This window comes from Hypomesus transpacificus, chromosome 24 (genome assembly GCF_021917145.1).
Source record: "Hypomesus transpacificus isolate Combined female chromosome 24, fHypTra1, whole genome shotgun sequence".
NCBI classification, from domain to species: domain Eukaryota; kingdom Metazoa; phylum Chordata; class Actinopteri; order Osmeriformes; family Osmeridae; genus Hypomesus; species Hypomesus transpacificus.
In genome coordinates, this window is record NC_061083.1 from 3260600 (window position 1) to 3277153 (window position 16554).

At 41.5% G+C, this 16554-nt stretch overlaps 3 protein-coding genes across 7 annotated transcripts; 2 read left to right on the forward strand and 1 right to left on the reverse strand.

Annotated features, from left to right (window-relative positions):
• Positions 1 to 1464: 1464 nt before the first annotated feature.
• slc25a25a (solute carrier family 25 member 25a) lies at positions 1465 to 6973 on the forward strand. The gene is made up of 10 exons (XM_047048644.1): positions 1465 to 1734; positions 2664 to 2790; positions 2909 to 2996; positions 3114 to 3225; positions 4082 to 4240; positions 4731 to 4883; positions 5012 to 5119; positions 5259 to 5426; positions 5528 to 5678; positions 5801 to 6973. The coding sequence occupies exons 1-10, from the start codon at positions 1576 to 1578 to the stop codon at positions 5983 to 5985; spliced, it is 1410 nt and encodes a 469-aa protein (XP_046904600.1). The 5' UTR covers positions 1465 to 1575; the 3' UTR covers positions 5986 to 6973.
• A 228-nt stretch (positions 6974 to 7201) lies between these two features.
• On the forward strand, positions 7202 to 8834 carry zdhhc12a (zinc finger DHHC-type palmitoyltransferase 12a). 5 transcript variants are annotated; one of them, XM_047048329.1, is made up of 5 exons: positions 7202 to 7382; positions 7546 to 7679; positions 7781 to 7870; positions 8000 to 8166; positions 8252 to 8834. In XM_047048329.1, exons 1-5 carry the CDS (start codon positions 7286 to 7288, stop codon positions 8565 to 8567), a joined length of 804 nt encoding a protein of 267 aa, XP_046904285.1. In that variant the 5' UTR covers positions 7202 to 7285; the 3' UTR covers positions 8568 to 8834. The 5 variants fall into 5 exon arrangements, with proteins under 5 accessions (XP_046904285.1, XP_046904281.1, XP_046904282.1 ...); XM_047048325.1 differs by having other exon boundaries at positions 7210 to 7382; positions 7757 to 7870; positions 7997 to 8166; XM_047048326.1 differs by having other exon boundaries at positions 7210 to 7382; positions 7757 to 7870.
• Positions 8835 to 10175: 1341 nt separating this feature from the next.
• Positions 10176 to 16150, reverse strand: LOC124486877 (serine/threonine-protein kinase N2-like). The gene is made up of 20 exons (XM_047048756.1): positions 15698 to 16150; positions 15213 to 15354; positions 14743 to 14894; positions 14279 to 14501; positions 14015 to 14167; positions 13748 to 13857; positions 13390 to 13533; positions 13107 to 13182; positions 12786 to 12975; positions 12474 to 12609; positions 12284 to 12336; positions 12099 to 12156; positions 11919 to 12010; positions 11665 to 11829; positions 11513 to 11575; positions 11349 to 11425; positions 11096 to 11238; positions 10748 to 10855; positions 10577 to 10657; positions 10176 to 10484 (listed from the first exon to the last, which is right to left on the reverse strand). The coding sequence occupies exons 2-20, from the start codon at positions 15343 to 15345 to the stop codon at positions 10281 to 10283; spliced, it is 2361 nt and encodes a 786-aa protein (XP_046904712.1). The 5' UTR covers positions 15346 to 15354; positions 15698 to 16150; the 3' UTR covers positions 10176 to 10280.
• Positions 16151 to 16554: the final 404 nt, after the last annotated feature.

Below are 16554 nucleotides of genomic sequence, written 5' to 3' on the forward strand. Positions count from 1 at the left end.
ACTTGTCCCAGGGGGTATCACGCTTTGTTTTGTTGTTTGACTTGGTAATTGGAGCTTAAATATTGAATAACACTGGTTCTGCAAAACAGCCTAATTTTTTATATAATACTCTTATGTGCACTCCCTTTGATTATATCAGAATACTTTTTGACTCAATTTAATTGTATCCATAATGAGCTTAATAATTTATATATTCCTTGTATTAAAGTTAATATGTCTAATAAACTTAAGTAAATAACAAACTGTCCTTTTATTCTTGTGAATCCATTTAGCTCTGAAATACTGTGCTGTTGAATGCTTCCATTTCATTGCTTGTGCAAGGGTTTACATGATAGCTAATATATAAAGTAATTTCCCTTAAGGTCTGTATGACTTACTGTAATAACCAGTTTGATGACACCCTGATGGCTACAGGCTCAGCTGTCTGCCACATGCCCCCTAAGTCTTGATGTACTTCCAGACCCGATGAGATGGCCTGGCTCCATGGCTGCTGCAGGCCGTGCAGAACAACAGTTGACATGCAGTCAACAGTTGACGCCGTGTTCACACTGTAGGTTGTTGTTTAAATACTGGAACAAATGTCATTGATGAAAGATTAGTATACAAACAAGCAGTATACAAACAAGTAGTGATTACATATGCTGGGGGGTACAAGAAAAGATAGATCATACTAATACATTAAAGGATGCACACAAACTTACACTTCACCCTGTAAGACCCGGTTTTAAATTACAACATCACTTTTAGCTCTCCAAAAAACACATTAGCAAGAAAAATTGAAAGACCACATTTACATAGACAATGGCCATAGCTAGGGTCCTATTGTCTTGCGTTGCAATGCCATTGGATAAATGTGGTCTTTCAACAACAACAAATAAATTAAAAATTAGAGATCTAAAAGTGACGTTGTAATTTTGCAACCAGGGGTCTTACAGGGTTATTGCTCAAATTCCCCATAGAAAACACAGAAGAGTGGCTTTTTATTTATTTGAATTTACACTTACAAATATGACATTTACCCATCAGCACAACTAGATTTATAAGGTAAAATTGTTTTCTTTATATTTACTATGGTTAAGGAAACCGAGCAGCACATTCTCCCACAAGAAACTAAAGTCATCAAGAATATTAACAATTATAAAACTGTGAATATCCTTCCGTTAACGTTGTACATATATACAATGCAATAATAAATGAGAAACTATTTCTGGACGCTCAACACAAACCAAACTGTAGTACCAGATCTGGCTCTTTTTTTTTAAGTAAGAGGGCGTTTGCCCCAGTATGACGCACAAAGGAAGGGGCCTCCATGTTTGTGGGGCCAATCAATGGGTTGACGCTGTGGTTGGTCTAGAGCAAACTGACGTCGTCAATGAAAATGGTAGTGAGAAAAAAAAAAACAGCCAATGATACGGATCCTTTTTTATAAAAGGGAGTGGTTAAACGCTTCTTTAACACGAGGCACTTCCTTACCGGCATTTTAAGAGGATCGTTCTCTTTCCTTTCGGAAGTCTCATATCGTCTCAGCTTTCTATTTATTTATTTATTGTGGAACGTTTTTATTTTGATATCAACATGCTTGGTCTTTGCCTTTATGTGCCTGTTCCGAATATAGACCCGATTGAATTTGAATATTTTGAGTCAAATGGACTACCATCGGAGCTGAAATCCCTCTTCAAGTTGAGTGTATTTCTACCGTCTCAGGAATTTTCAACATACCAGAAATGGAGAAAGGTAAGAACTGACGGAGTGTGTCTGAAGTTTATATATTGAACTTTGTTTAGTAAGTTCAACATTTTTTAATCAAAAGTTAAAGCGGGTGTGCCTTAAACTACACATTCCTGTAAGTACTGCCCACTTCCGATTATCTGCATAATGGCGGAAAGTTGTGCGCTCTAATGTGTTTAATTGTTTAAAGAAGTGCATGGGGGCTTAAGATGAGACTTGATCATAATCTTACTTTTTATTTACCCTTAATAGTTAATTTATTTTGTTATTTGCAATATTTACAAGTGTAAAAAGAAGGCTAATTTTATTAGGGGGGGGAGGGGGGGTTAGTTTTAAACTCCAACCCGACAGTGCATGTCCGTGACCCACTTGCCAAGGAGCAATGTTCTTGGCATAGACCAGCGTCTACAGCGCGTGTAGTGGCCACGACTTCAGAACATCTATCTATATCCTTAACGATAGGTCGTAGTGCCAAGACACCCAGTGCCAGATAGACCTAATCCTGTCTGGGCCTAGCTTGTCTAAAACAGGACTGGACCGCGTGCATTGGGGTTGCAGGCTTACTGATATTTGATCTGCTGGTTTGAATAGTGTAACAGTGCCACTCTCTGAATTCTGTACATGCACTGCAGAACTAATGCCAAAAATGTTCTTTCATCATCTCCCTCATGTTGCAAACATTGCTGAAATAAATCTTATTGGCAGGGCACTGAAATGGTGAAACTTGTGAAGCGTGGTCCATTTAATTGGCTACCGGAGGCCTTAGTACAGAATTCAAGCCAAATGCTTATAATAAAGGGCCACTGCCAAGGTCAAAGAATGCGTCCCACAAGCCACCTGACCAGATTTATTGTGACTGTTGAATATGTAATGCCAGTGGCATGCATTGGTTCTGAGATCAAGCTTTTAGCGTTTTTTTCTTTTCTCTTCTGTAGAAAGCTGTTAAACACAAAGAGAAGGACTTGGATGGACAGCTGGCCTTTGAAGAGTTTGTTCACTATTTGCAAGATCATGAGAAAGATCTGAAACTTGTCTTCAAGAGTCTCGACCAAAAGAGTTCAGGTACAGTTGCACCCATCCACACGAATGAAAAGACAATAAATAGGTGTTGGGCCATTGGCTCTGGACCATGGCATACATTTTCCCAGTGGGATAAATGTTGAATTTTCTTTCTGTTCAGGTCGTATCGATTCCAAAGAGATCATGCAGTCACTTCAGGACCTTGGAGTACGCATCTCCCAGCAGCACGCCGAGAAAGTCCTGAAAAGGTAAACGTCGTCCGAACGATGAAGCCCCCTCCTACTTTTGTTTACGGCCTGTGTTGTCAAACACCCCCGATTTGAATGAGTATTGAAATGTAAAATGTTTATGTCTCGTTTGAATAGTATGGATAAGAACGGAACAATGACAATCGACTGGAACGAGTTGAGCAAGTACAATCTGCTGGAGCCTGCTGAACACATCCCAGAGATCATCCTCTACTGGAAACACTCCACGGTGAGAACAGAGACGAGTTTATTGACATGAATGGGGAGCGTAGGTTCCCTGTTGACAGTTGGCACTTCCAATTGAACCTAATCCATTGACCCACTAATCCCTTTAAGATCCCTAGACCTGCGTCAGCAATTAAGTCCTCGAGTTTGTTCTGAATTGGGAGGCTTATGACTGAAGGATTGATGGGTTGAAAGTATACTTATGCAAAAGGTGTATACAATTTGGCAGCTATAATTACTTTCTAGAACTCATTTGCAGGAGTTCTGAAATTTATACATTTATACCACCTAATCTTGGTCTGTTTACATTTCGTATGTGCCACCATCTACTTGGCATTTAATGGTTGGCTCCACGTGGCTACAAATATATAGATGTTCTCTTTCGGCAGTGGTAACCCAAGACAAGGGCCAGGCGAAATGTCACAGAGCGTTGCATAATCATTTTGACTCTCGTCACTGTTTCCAGAGTATACCTTCTGGTATACCCTCTGGGCTCTCATTGACATGATCCACAGCATGTCAGTGTGAGGAAGGTCATGTACCCAGATCAGTCTACATTTGTGCGGTCTCCCTCACTGTCCCAGGATAAAAAATATGACTAAAGAAAAGCTTTATCAAGAGTTGTCATGACCTTCGGCCTTTAATCTTGTAATATTGGCCATAAATGTTGAGTAAAGCAGACTTCCTATTTCTTAGACATAAGTTGGTTACCAAGAAAATGGCTGTTTCCCTTAAAGGCAAACCTAATTGATTCCAAAGTATTTGGCTTGAAACTAACCCCTGTCCCATAATCAGTCCTTTTATACCCTCCTTTCATAGAGTTGTGAGATTTTGTTTCTGACCATTACCTTCACCTTCAGATCTTTGATGTGGGTGAGAACATGATGGTGCCTGATGAATTCACCTCGGAGGAGAAGCTGACTGGGATGTGGTGGAGACATTTGACTGCAGGCGGAGGTGCAGGAGTCGTTTCGAGAACCTTCACCGCCCCTTTAGACCGGCTCAAAGTGCTCATGCAGGTAGGACAACTGGACCTACTTTCTCAATCAGACTTGAATGTTGGCAGGGTTAACGCATACTGCTTACGTAACCTTCCAGGGACACGGTAGATAAAAAAGAAATGACAGCAAGACTGCTTATCTTAGTGATAAATGAGTTAACAAGTACCTCCCAAGTTTTGACGTAAATGTGCTGGAACAGCGGTCCAGAGTCTAGTTTAGCGTGTATGGTCGATGAGTCCACTCCTGTCAACCAATTACTGGAGGGGAGCCAGCACACCTTCCTCACAGATGTACATGATGGGCTACAGTTACACCATCGATTGTAGTTCTTGGTCTACATGATAAGAGTGGGCATATGTGTCAATAGGCCAATTTGCGTCATCGGATCACTTGTGTGCCTTGGGCAACTTTTTTTGTTGGTCCCTTTTTTTGTCTTTGTTTTTTTACACATCTGACTGGAGATTTGTAATGAGATTGTGTTTGACCCCCTGTGTTCTTCATTTGACAGGTTCATGGTTCCCGTAGCAACAACATGTGTATCATGACTGGACTCACCCAGATGATCAAAGAGGGGGGCATGAGGTCACTGTGGAGAGGGAATGGGGTCAACATCATCAAAATTGCCCCTGAATCTGCTCTCAAATTTATGGCCTATGAGCAGGTAAATACTTTGGTTACTTCCGAGATTAAACTTGGATTCTATTCTGAGGGATCCTTTTTACTGGGGTTTTGCATTGGGAAGATTTGGTTTTCTAAATGCGTTTCTCTCTCCTGGTGACGCCTGTATAGATCAAACGCCTGATTGGCAGCAACAAAGAGAGTCTTGGTATTTTGGAGCGCTTCCTCGCTGGCTCTCTGGCTGGAGTCATTGCTCAGAGCACCATCTACCCCATGGAGGTAATTTGTCTTCCTGATTCAGATCCCTGAAAACCATTATCGTATGCGTTTCAGTTAAATAAGTTATTGTTGAGAAATGTATAGCCTCCTACTCATGACTTGTTTGGTTGATTTATTGTTTTCTATTCTGAATCTGCAGGTACTCAAAACAAGACTTGCCCTGAGAACAACTGGTCAGTACTCTGGGATCACAGACTGTGCCAAGCACATCATCAGGAGGGAGGGACTGGGTGCCTTCTACAAGGGTTATGTTCCCAACATGTTGGGCATCATCCCTTATGCTGGCATTGACTTGGCTGTGTATGAGGTAAATAGAGACTGCAAATGGCTTTCTTAAAGGGTCACATCTTTTTATTGCATTGGCTGCTGCTTAAGGCATTTTCTCACTTTTTCCCCCTCACTTTACAGACGTTAAAGAATTCCTGGCTCCAGAAGTATGGCACTAACAGCACTGACCCAGGCATATTAGTCCTGCTGGCTTGTGGCACAGTGTCTAGCACCTGTGGTCAGCTGGCCAGCTACCCCTTGGCTTTGGTACGCACCCGGATGCAGGCACAAGGTGAGATTCTCAACCATGCACAACCCCATTTTCACATTGGAATGGTGATCATTTTATTTTATTTTTAAATTTGTCCATGCATCGTTCCTTCTGACCCTGTTTCTTTTATTTGTCGCGTTCAGCAACTTTTGAAGGCAGCCCTCAGTTGACCATGTCTGGACTCTTCAAACAAATCATCAGGACCGAGGGGCCCACAGGTCTCTACAGGGGTCTGGCCCCCAACTTCCTTAAGGTCATTCCAGCTGTCAGCATCAGTTACGTGGTATACGAGAACCTGAAGACGTCACTAGGAGTGACGTCGCGTTGAGGTGATGGGGTCAGCAACAGACTGAGTATGTTAGCCACCCCGACTGGGGTTTGGCTGTGGGATTATGGGAACGATTGGACCCAAGGTTTATGGAGCCATCTCATTCTATGAATGTCAGAGGATGGAAGGTGGGCGAGGTACAGGATTATGAAATGCCAAGATCAATGTTATCGACTCTGTGAGCTGAAACGAAGGGGAACCCTCCCTCATTATGACAGATGCTGCTATTTTAGAAGAGCAATAAGATATTACTGCAACTCTACAGAGAATGTTTGTAATGCTCTGTACTTGAGGACCAAATGTATTGTGTGTCCACATTTAAACTGCAGTCCAGTTTGCATCCCATGTTAACACTACTTTAGCTGTGCCCTGTGAAAATGCTGTTATGCCTACAATGTATCCAGAAACAGTTCTTGCAATTTAATGGTTTCACAAAATTGTTTTGTTTTTGATACTTCCTCCGGGCAAATGCATCCCTTCTCAATAGCAAGATCTGCTACTTTTGAGCCAATTAAGTTTACAAAGTAAGTTTATTTTATGAATAAGAAACGTATTTGTGTCCATACAATATTTATTTTGTGTTATATGTTGCCTGTTGAGAGCAGTTTCTTACAACCTGAAACATTGGAAGTGCACATTTAAGTGCATTTTATTGCGTCATGAAAGTACTTGACTGTGATTGTACATTTGCTCCTATGTAATTCAAAAATATTGTTATTGGATGAGATTCATTAAGTTGCTTGTTCAGGGAAAACTTTGTAACCGTTTGTGTTTTGAAGACATTTGAAACATTGAAAACAACGTTTGTTAAAAAAAAAATGGTGGCTTCATAGTTTAGTAACACAAATGCACTTTAATCAAATGCTGGAGACACCTTTATGAATGTAATTGAACTTCAAAAGTTGGTAGGATTCCTAACTTTTCAAAATACTTTTTTATTGTAATTTTTTATTATACTTTTGGTTCAAATAAATGCAAAATATTCAAATACTTGTGGCTCATGTTTATTTGTGAGGAGTAAATTAATTTTGTATAGATATTTTCGGGACACCACGAGGAAATTGGATTGAAGACTGGTGAGGAATGAAGGACATGGCCGTGTCCGTTTTATTAATAACTGGCTCACCTTGGAATTCAGATCGAGTGTACCTTGTGCCCTGCTCGGTTGACGATATCAAATGGCAGAATTTTTATTGGCTAGGCCAAACATGTGATCATTCCAGGAAGTGTTTATAATCGCTGCGGGCAAGTGGTTCGCTATTGTATATCTATCTGAGAAGTTAGAATCGATCATGCAACGATGTTAAAAAACATTTTTAGATCTGGTCATCTAATTAGGACCACACATGTTGTCCTGACATGGGTTATTACTTTGATTCTATTCCTACATAACACAGGTAAACCGAAATATGACACAAGCTAACCTCGTAGTAGCTTCTTTAGTAGTTTGGCTTCGTAAGACCAGCACTTATCAACCTACACACGGTTCTTAATGTAATTGTCAGAAAAGGTTGTGTTCTCAGTAGATAAAGTAAACCTAGTTATCTCTTGCCCTGCTAGACTTAAGAAGACAAGAGGAGAATGGTGATTTGACGCAGCCAGTGGTGTTTTCCTTGCTGGTTTTGCTGTCAGTAATGCTGTACTTCACCGTGTCTTTAATGGACCCGGGATTTGTCCTCTCTGACAGTATTAAGGTACGATAAACGTGCAACGATATTAGGCAGCTATAAGTTTTAATCTAATTCTGATATATTACTCATGGCAATTACAGACATACAATAACATGTTTTACCAGTGTCCTCAGGCTGTTAGTGAAGAGTTGGAGGAGATGATGCCTGATAGCTCCACTCCTCGATTACGCCGTTGTGGATACTGTCTTTTCCAGGTACTGTAGCCAGTTGAAAGACAAATATACCATTGTGGTGTGTCCTCCGATCAAATAAATGATACCATTATTACAAATTGCTGTAATTGTGAGTACTGTACTGTGTTCTCTTCCTTTTCTTTCAAGCAGCAACCTATGAGGGCCAAGCACTGCCACACCTGTAAACACTGTGTGCGTCGGTTTGATCATCACTGTCCTTGGATCGACAATTGTGTCGGGGAAAGGAACCACCGCTGGTTCATCATATATCTGACAGAGCAGCTGGTGGTTTTACTCTGGGCACTTCAGATAGCATGGTAAGTGTGGGTGAATATTTGATCCGACTCGTAGCATACCCCACTCTTTGTTTGGTTTCTGATACTAGACGTCTGTGTCTTACAGGTCGGGCATCTCATTGGCTGACACGTGGAAGGTGTGGTTCAGAGTAAATGGCTTCCTGCTGGCTTCGCTGGGTCTTGTTGGTGTTTTCTCTTTGGTGGTGGTCGTCCTCATGTGCTGCCACTTGTATCTGGTCTCCGTCAGCTCTACCACTTGGGAGTTCATGTCTCGACACCGAATCTCCTATCTAAAGAGCTGCAGCGATGAGGAGAACCCTTTTGATCGGGGCCTTTTCTGTAATCTGTGGGACTTCTTCTGCATGTGCCGGACAGTGGTCTGGGAGCAGGTGTACTACAGAGGGAGCAACAGTTATGTCTGACTCGTACCGTTGAACATGACGGTGTCTTGGGATTCCACTGCGTTATACATTTGGTGCTCTCAGATAGTGAGTGTGTGTAGGTCAACTGTTTGTGTTGCGCTGACTACGTTAAAAACTCTAATCAAATAGATTTTTAACCACTGTGTTACCCATTTAATCCTTAGATTTGTACCTTTTTTACATATTTTTCTTTGTTATCTATTGTAAATTATTAAGCCGTGTTTTGTATTGACACTAAAGTCTCAGTAAAACAGGATATTCCATTAATTTGCATTATTTATTTATTGAATGTGTTTAGCCACGTTTTGTGGTAAGATAGATAGATTTATATGTACAAACTTTGTTCAGAGGTAATGAAACAACTAGACATTGATGTAGGACACAGTGACATACATCTGATTGTCATGGATACATGTTTCTGTCACACACATACATTCCTGGTTGTGGTAGTCCACATACATTCCTGGTTGTGGTAGTCCACATACATTCCTGGTTGTGGTAGTCCACATACATTCCTGGTTGTGGTAGTCCACATACATTCCTGGTTGTGGTAGTCCACATACATTCCTGGTTGTGGTAGTCCACATACATTCATACTGTTGTAATCAACAGTAACCATATTGAACTGTTGAATTGCAAAACAAACACACAAAAGCTTCTTTACATTATCACTGTTATTGCATAACTTTGAAAGCATTGCTATAGTCAAAGCACTATTTAATTCATATTTATGGCTATATCATAAATGGCTTATCGTGTGGCTTATGACAACACAGTCCTAGACAAATTGTGCCATGCACTTTTTAAAGCAAATCTTAAATTCACAAATGTCATTGAGTAAGTTATTGGAACAATATATATAAGTATAGTCATTGCATCTTCACATTTAACAATATTTATATAAAGGACAAGTAACAGGAATAAAATAGCTTTTTTTCATTTGCTTTGTCAAGGCAGTGGGCAAAGCCTCTCACAGTGATGCATAGAAATGGCAGCATGTACCTTTAGAAGGAAACTGTTATCAGGCAATGGCAACATAAGCAAAGGCCACAAAGCATGCTTGGATTCTGTCCCTGGATTCCAACAATTGTTTTTGTGTTTGTAGATGGTATCCATTGTCATTAGACAAAAATCCATTCCAAAATAAATACCATAGCATTAAATACTATAGCACATTGGAACCGTTACTGAGTCAGGCTGTCCGACTCGCTCCAAATATAAAGGGTTACAATCCTGAAAGTATTTTGTTTGTTTGGTTTTTGGTGATGATGGCTTCTGAAGACTGCCTGTCCGCCTTGTCTGTCATCTGAATACAAATACAGAGCGTGTGCTACAGAACAGGTCATGCAGAAGTTTAACCTTTAGAGGAGTGAGTTCTAAATATTACCGACGCTGCCAGCAGAGTGAGTTATTTTTTCGAAACGAAAGCTAGCTAGCTTTAGTTAGCTTCCGTTACCTAGCAACCTAGCATAATACTCGTAGCAATGCTACTACCTGCTGGTGTTACTTGTTAGCCTCCCAATTGTAAATTTTGAAGCCATACTATAGCGTTTGTCATATCGTTTTTGTCTATCGGAAAATAGTCGGTTGGAATGTTCAGAATCACATATGTGTGACGGTACTCTGTGGGGCCCGCTTTCGAACAATCACATATACGTGACGCTACTAATTAACGGGTTAATGACATTTCAGTCTCCCTGGTGTCCGACGTCCTCATCCGTGCAGGGTAGAGAAGTCAAAGTCTACGAAGGCCTGTTGCTGTTCTGAGGAGAGGCTGCAGGACACAGGAGGGGGAGACAGAACTGGCTGGAGTTTTGTGAACTCCTTGTCAAAGTTGCTGACGTCCATGGACGCCTTGATTGATGGCAGGAACGGGGGTTTCACTTTCTTTGCGAGCAAGGCATCCCAGTCTATCGTCTGTGAAAATGTTTCGTGTGATATTGTTAGATTAGAAAACAAGGCATGCACTCACAGCAAGGCAAACTCAACACAGTGGGATATTAAATTACCTTGAAGAATTTCTCCCCCTTAACCTCAGTTGCATCCTCTTCTCCTCCTCCTAGTCTTTTCAGTGGGTTCTTTTTGAGCAGCTGAACAGTTCAACAGCTCAAGTAAGAGACAATAACAAGACTTTATGAGAAATGAGAGAGTAGATAAGTGGGGCAGTTGAATCCCATTACCTTCTGGATGATGGAGGCTGAGTCTGGAGAGAGGCAGCTAGGATACTGTACATCATCATTAACAATGCTGTCAAAAACCTCCTCTTCATCTTCACCTGGGAATGGAGACTGACCGAAATTGTGGAGAGAGAGACATACCACTTCGGATTATTGTACTCCCTAGGCTGCATGTTCTACTTCACATGCCATAACAATAAAGGTATTTATACTATATAATAGTATTATCTTTATTGTACATGCGACACTGAAGATCGCATAGACCAGACAGAGACCTGGTTGTTCATAGATGATTCCAATTATATCTTTCCGCTATGAAAGTGTGGTGTGCATTTGGTGCGGGTGACTAACCTCTCCCACGAGCATCTCAAAGATAAGGACGCCCATCCCCCACCAGTCCACTGCTCGTGTGTAGTTGTCATCTGTGAGGACCTCAGGGGCCAGGAATTCTGGTGTTCCACAGAATGTTGAGGTTCGGTCACCATGGCCCATTCCTGTCGGAACAAACAAGTGAATTCAAATAGTGATATCACAGAAGCCTATTATTATTATTACTGATAGTAATTTTTGGTTGAGTAAGTCACACCCTAAAAATAATTCTTACCCTCTTTACAAAGTCCAAAGTCTGTGATTTTGATAAACCCATCAGCGTCCATCAGCAAGTTATCCAGTTTCAAATCTCTGTTCATAACACAATATTGAAATTCATTATAAAGTATATCGTGCATTTGTGTGGAACAACATCAATTTAATATATGTCATTCTTACCTATAAACTATTTTATTCAAATGTAGGAACTCAAGACCCAACAAAACACAGGCTGAGTAAAACCTGTAACACAAATTCAAACGGAAAATACAATTATTATCAATGAAGTGTGTGTGTGCAAACGTGCATGTACGTGTATGAATGTTTCTTACCTAGCTTGAACCTCAGAGAAGACATTATTGTGGATGTGGATCATTAGGTCACCTCCTGGTGAGTATTCCATGACGAAGCACACATGCTCACTGGTCTGGAAGCAGCCATGAAGATTCACCAGAAAGGGATGACTCATTTCAAAGATCCTCCTCTCGCTCATTAGGCTGGGAAACGATAACCCTGAATGAGCACTTAGCAATTACTTTGGTCCATTTCTTTTGTGCCATGCATTTTCCATGGGGCTATTACTGACCTGTCAACTTCATCACGAGTCACAATGTCCCTTTTCTTCAATGCTTTTATGGCATACAGTGTTCCTGTTTTCTTAAACTCAGCTAGAAGTACCTGAATACAAAAACACATCAAATATAACAAAAAAACCCACAACAACACAAATTAATTCATTCTAGTTTCCATTGACAAAACAAACAACCTTCCCAAAGTGTCCTCTTCCCAAAACAGAGATGCATTTGAAATCCTCCATCTTCATCCTTGTACAGGGGCCAAGTAGCATTTATTACTTTTCATTGATGTCATAACACTTATAAACATCCTTAGACAGAAGCATACAAGAGCACTATGTGTAGGCGTGCGTATGTGTGTTTGTGTTCATAATACTTGGAATCTGATCCATTTCCTTTGCTCTCTGGTGTGTTGTTTCCAATGGTGGGCTGTAAAGAAAGAGATACTGTTTCAAAGATTCAAAGATGGTGGATATAAATTCTAACACCAGTACAGTAAATAAATGTAATCAATAATGCTGCCATGCTGTATTTATGATCAAGGGGGACCTGGTTGGGGTGATCACCTGGTGTTCTGTCAGTTTAGGCATTGGTGGTGTTTGTGCTGTGGAGACAGTGTTGGGGACAGTTTTTCCCTGGTCAATGCAAGACATTTTAGACGGCTGATCCTCACTTATGTTAAGCCTGATCACTGGTACATCACTACAGACAAAGGGAAACAGGGAAGAACCATACGATTTCAACAGAAAATCGGAAAATATCACATTTCATGCTGAAGTGACATTAGTATGACAGTATGTAATGCACAATCCAGTAATCCAGCCATTACTATATGCGGCATATTTCACCCCACAGTACTAGGCTGTGTTGCGTCTCACCCTGGCAGTGGAGGTGTTAATGGGATGACCTTGTCTGTAGAAGGGGGAGAGCTAGCCACAGGGTCAGACGATGGAGGCACAGATGAGCTCATTGTGGTAAAAGACCTGCACTGAGGCAGCACACTCATCATCAGGTGACCCCATGTGGCAAAGTTCATGTTCATCTGGGCAGCACGAAGTAAGTTCTTCCCTGAGGAAAAGGGATAGAGAACACAAGGTTCTGCTCGATACAAAATCTGTCCTGACTACAGAAACATGAGCACTACTGTGAGAAGACTGGGGGGGCCACATGGGGTTACGGTTAACCCATAGAGGCAATACCTTTCTCCTTTGTGAAGATGCACCTCTGCCGTCTGAGTTTGGGCTGGCGCTCAATGATTGTGTTGATAAATGTGATCTATAACACCAACAGCATATTAGGCATTCTGATTTTATATGTTATGTTCACAGAAGCTCATTCATTTAATTAGGTTGCTTGTTTATAACTGTTTTGCTAGAAAATATTATTTTTTAAAGTATATGATACATTTTGTGTTCAAATTGGAGTCTTTTCTGCGTATGTAGAGGTTGTTTCAGTTGAAGAGGACATCTTTAGATATGATACCTCTGTGTAGAGTGTGCCCTGGGGATCCAGGCACAAACACTGGGCATGTTGCTGGTTGTCCATGAACTCCTCTAGACGCAGGAACTTGACAGCACACATCCCTCTCCAGTCTTGCCAGAAGACCCCGATTTCCAACTCCCGAGACTTTAGACGAAGATTGGACAGAAGGATGCAAATAAATCTCTCCCCTCTCCAAAGCAAGAGGTTCAAAATGATTCACATCAACATAGACAAGTCTAGGGGGACCTCTAATGGTCACACTTAGTACTGCAATAAGACAATAGAAAGTCTCATGTGTGGTATACTACTGTTGGGTGAAGACAATCCCTTCCATTCATCTGCTAAATATGTCACTCACCCTCTCCAGTTGGATGTGAAAACTCTGGTTCCAGGCCTGCTTGCCTTGGGGTCTCCAGTGGGTGCGGCCCACCAGTCTGCTGTCCAGCCGCAGCACAGCACTGACCTCCACTGTCACACAGAAGCAGCCATGTTTGGAATACACGGTGTAAGTACATTTGGTGTTCAAATTCAGGCAGAACGTCTGATATAGACAATTTTTACAATCCCCCAAGTTTTTGGTTTATCAAAGTTGTATCAAATGTTTACTTCTGACTATTAAACTTACTGGATAGGTTGTCTGTGTTCAGACAAGGTGGTTGGTTGGTAGAGCTTTGGACATTGTGATCTGATACAGTCAAGGATGCACTGTTCACTTTGTCTGAGCCAGTTAGAGATATCAGTAAGTCCTCACATCCATTTAGCTTGATCTCAAGTGTGCCTGAATGTTACATTTCCAAAAAACATGATTTAGTTCCAGAGAGAGAATCACCAAACCAATGAAACCGTGTATACAAATATGTTTTATTTAGAGCCGGGAAACTGTAAATACCTGTTAGACAAGCAGGCTTGATGAAGGATGTGGAGGAGGGGGTGGAGAGGAACGAGAGTAGGCGGTTCTGCTTTTGACCTTCACAAGGAGAGGATCCCATGGAGAGATCCTCTTTAATAACAGGCTCCTGGAGATGTTCCTGGGACATCTCTTTCAGGCGTCTCTCCAGGGAGACGCGCAGAAGGTCCATCTTCTGAGAGGACTCCAGCACACGGGACTGAGCCTGGTGATGGAAGGAAAGTTTCATGCAGGCACAATATATTTACTGGTTAGGGTTTGTAAGGTATAATTTGCAGATAAACAACAGTACACACACAATATATTCCAATGCTCTCCAAAACTCCTTTTATAAATTCTCAAAACACACTTGGGGATTAGGATACATCATGAGGAAATAAGTATGTAAATGCTGATGTTTTTCCTATATTACAGACTGCTAACGAGATCTGGAAATTGCATTTCACCTCAGCCAGGGCTAGTTGGTCCTGTGATGAAAGCCCTTCCAGCTGTTTCACAACATCCCTGGCCAACGCCAACACATCTGTCTCTCTCTGGACATGGTTTTGTAACTCTGCCAGGCGAATGTCCAGGGGACTACCTGCCACTGGGGAGTGTCCTGCAGGATCATGGTTCAATCAGAAAATACGCCAGACTCCACCACCATCATGTACAAAGGAGATAAAATAATAGTTCCGAGTCAGCAGACATGGTTGTGCACGTAAATGCTTTCTCAAATGGCTGGGATAGAGGTCAGTTACAACCACGTTCAATTTTCTAGAGTGCTTTTCAATGTCATAACAAGCACAAGAGGAAAACAACACAAAGGCTGATCGATGCCCTATGGTACAATCATATTGTTCATATTGCAGGAAAATATCTGTTTATTATCATGCAAACATGATCCCACTCCTCAACTGTACCATAAATCTCTGACCTCCATGATGGGAGCTGTCATGGGTGCTGTGGCCATCACCAACACCAGTCTGGGTGACTTTGATAATCTGCATTCGAATCAGCTCAATCTTGGAGCGGCTGTCCTGCAGCATCTGCTGAGCTGTGGACAGCATCTCCCGATCCTAGATAGTGACACATCACAAAGACAAAGAGCTCCACGTTATCTCTGAGGTAAGGAGACACAGCTACCGAGATGGAGGGAAACACAACCACCAGAGACCACTTGAACTCAATTTCACCCTGTCCATTATTTTTTCTTTTTTTAAGAATGGCAATATCTATACTGACGCATGGAATGCTGTTAATAAATCATTCAGATCTAAACCAGCAGGGATTAGTGATGAAGTTAGTGATGCATGTCTTAGCCCTGCTTATTTACAAATTGATTACGCCGATACAAGTGCCAGAGGTGTTACAACACAGCTTAACCAAGTGAAAATAAGTATGACTGTGCACTTCACTCACCTCAGAGTGCTCCCCTTTTCCCCTTGCTGAATAAGGGCTAATTTGTCATCCTCGTAACCACAGGAGAGCTTCTCACGTTCCACCTCTCCACCTTCACTATCCTTGAAACACAACAAGTCCTCTGCTGTTGTGGGTACAGTGAGTTCCTCTTGATAACGCTTTACATCTTGTGAATCCAGTCACAAAGACTCTTGTCCAGTTTGTTTTTGCCTCTCTGATGTCTGCCCTGCAAGATCTCTTTCCCCCAGTCCAGCATTATGATCTCTTCTCTTCCTGTTATAAATCTCCTCTCTCCTTTTGTTTTTCTGTTTAGGCTTTCTGCAGGGGTGGCAGAGATCCCCCTGTGCCAACACTGCTGCTAGTCTGCGAGTCCTGATCTCCCTTTCTAGGCTCAGCATTGGCTAAAGCAGAACCACATGTTCCTCCACTGTCACCAACCAAAGACAAACATATAGCCGCTCTCCCCTTGACAGCTAGGCAGAGATCCCAGCTAAAGAGCTTTGCTTAAGAGCTTGCCCGTTCCATAACGGAACAGAGAGTGCCTGGGACATTAATCAAATGCTCTAGGTAGTCAACTGCAGCTCTTCAACTGCAGCTCTTCGTTGGGGAAGAAAAAGCATAGCATTTTTCAGCAGATGGTCATACATTTCTTTCATGCTTAGAATAAAAAAATACTTCAAATGAGCTCGTTATTCAATTTTTTATTAACATGGAAAGCGTTTTGCCACTATCACGTTATCTTTGCACACAGGCGACGTGATTTTAAATTTCTGGAACTGGTAAACAAAGAACGGCTGATGCCAATATAAAATGAATAAAAAATGAATTAAAATACTTAAGCAAAACAAATCACATGA

What these genes read in the sequence shown, in the direction of transcription:
- slc25a25a (XM_047048644.1), top strand. Translation starts at nt 1,576, where the DNA reads ATGCTTGGTCTTTGCCTTTATGTGCCTGTTCCGAATATAGACCCGATT. An exon ending in TCTCGACCAAAAGAGTTCAG is followed by an intron (nt 2,791 to 2,908) that starts GTACAGTTGCAC and finishes CTTTCTGTTCAG; the next exon opens with GTCGTATCGATTCCAAAGAG. An exon ending in GCACCATCTACCCCATGGAG is followed by an intron (nt 5,120 to 5,258) that starts GTAATTTGTCTT and finishes CTGAATCTGCAG; the next exon opens with GTACTCAAAACAAGACTTGC.
- zdhhc12a (XM_047048325.1), top strand. Translation starts at nt 7,286, where the DNA reads ATGTTAAAAAACATTTTTAGATCTGGTCATCTAATTAGGACCACACAT. An exon ending in TCCTCTCTGACAGTATTAAG is followed by an intron (nt 7,680 to 7,756) that starts GTACGATAAACG and finishes TGGCAATTACAG; the next exon opens with ACATACAATAACATGTTTTA. An exon ending in GTGGATACTGTCTTTTCCAG is followed by an intron (nt 7,871 to 7,996) that starts GTACTGTAGCCA and finishes TTTTCTTTCAAG; the next exon opens with CAGCAACCTATGAGGGCCAA.
- LOC124486877 (XM_047048756.1), bottom strand. Translation starts at nt 15,345, where the DNA reads ATGCTGTCCACAGCTCAGCAGATGCTGCAGGACAGCCGCTCCAAGATT. An exon ending in CAAGCCTGCTTGTCTAACAG is followed by an intron (nt 14,168 to 14,278) that starts GTATTTACAGTT and finishes TGTAACATTCAG; the next exon opens with GCACACTTGAGATCAAGCTA. An exon ending in AGGGCACACTCTACACAGAG is followed by an intron (nt 13,183 to 13,389) that starts GTATCATATCTA and finishes TTGGTGTTATAG; the next exon opens with ATCACATTTATCAACACAAT.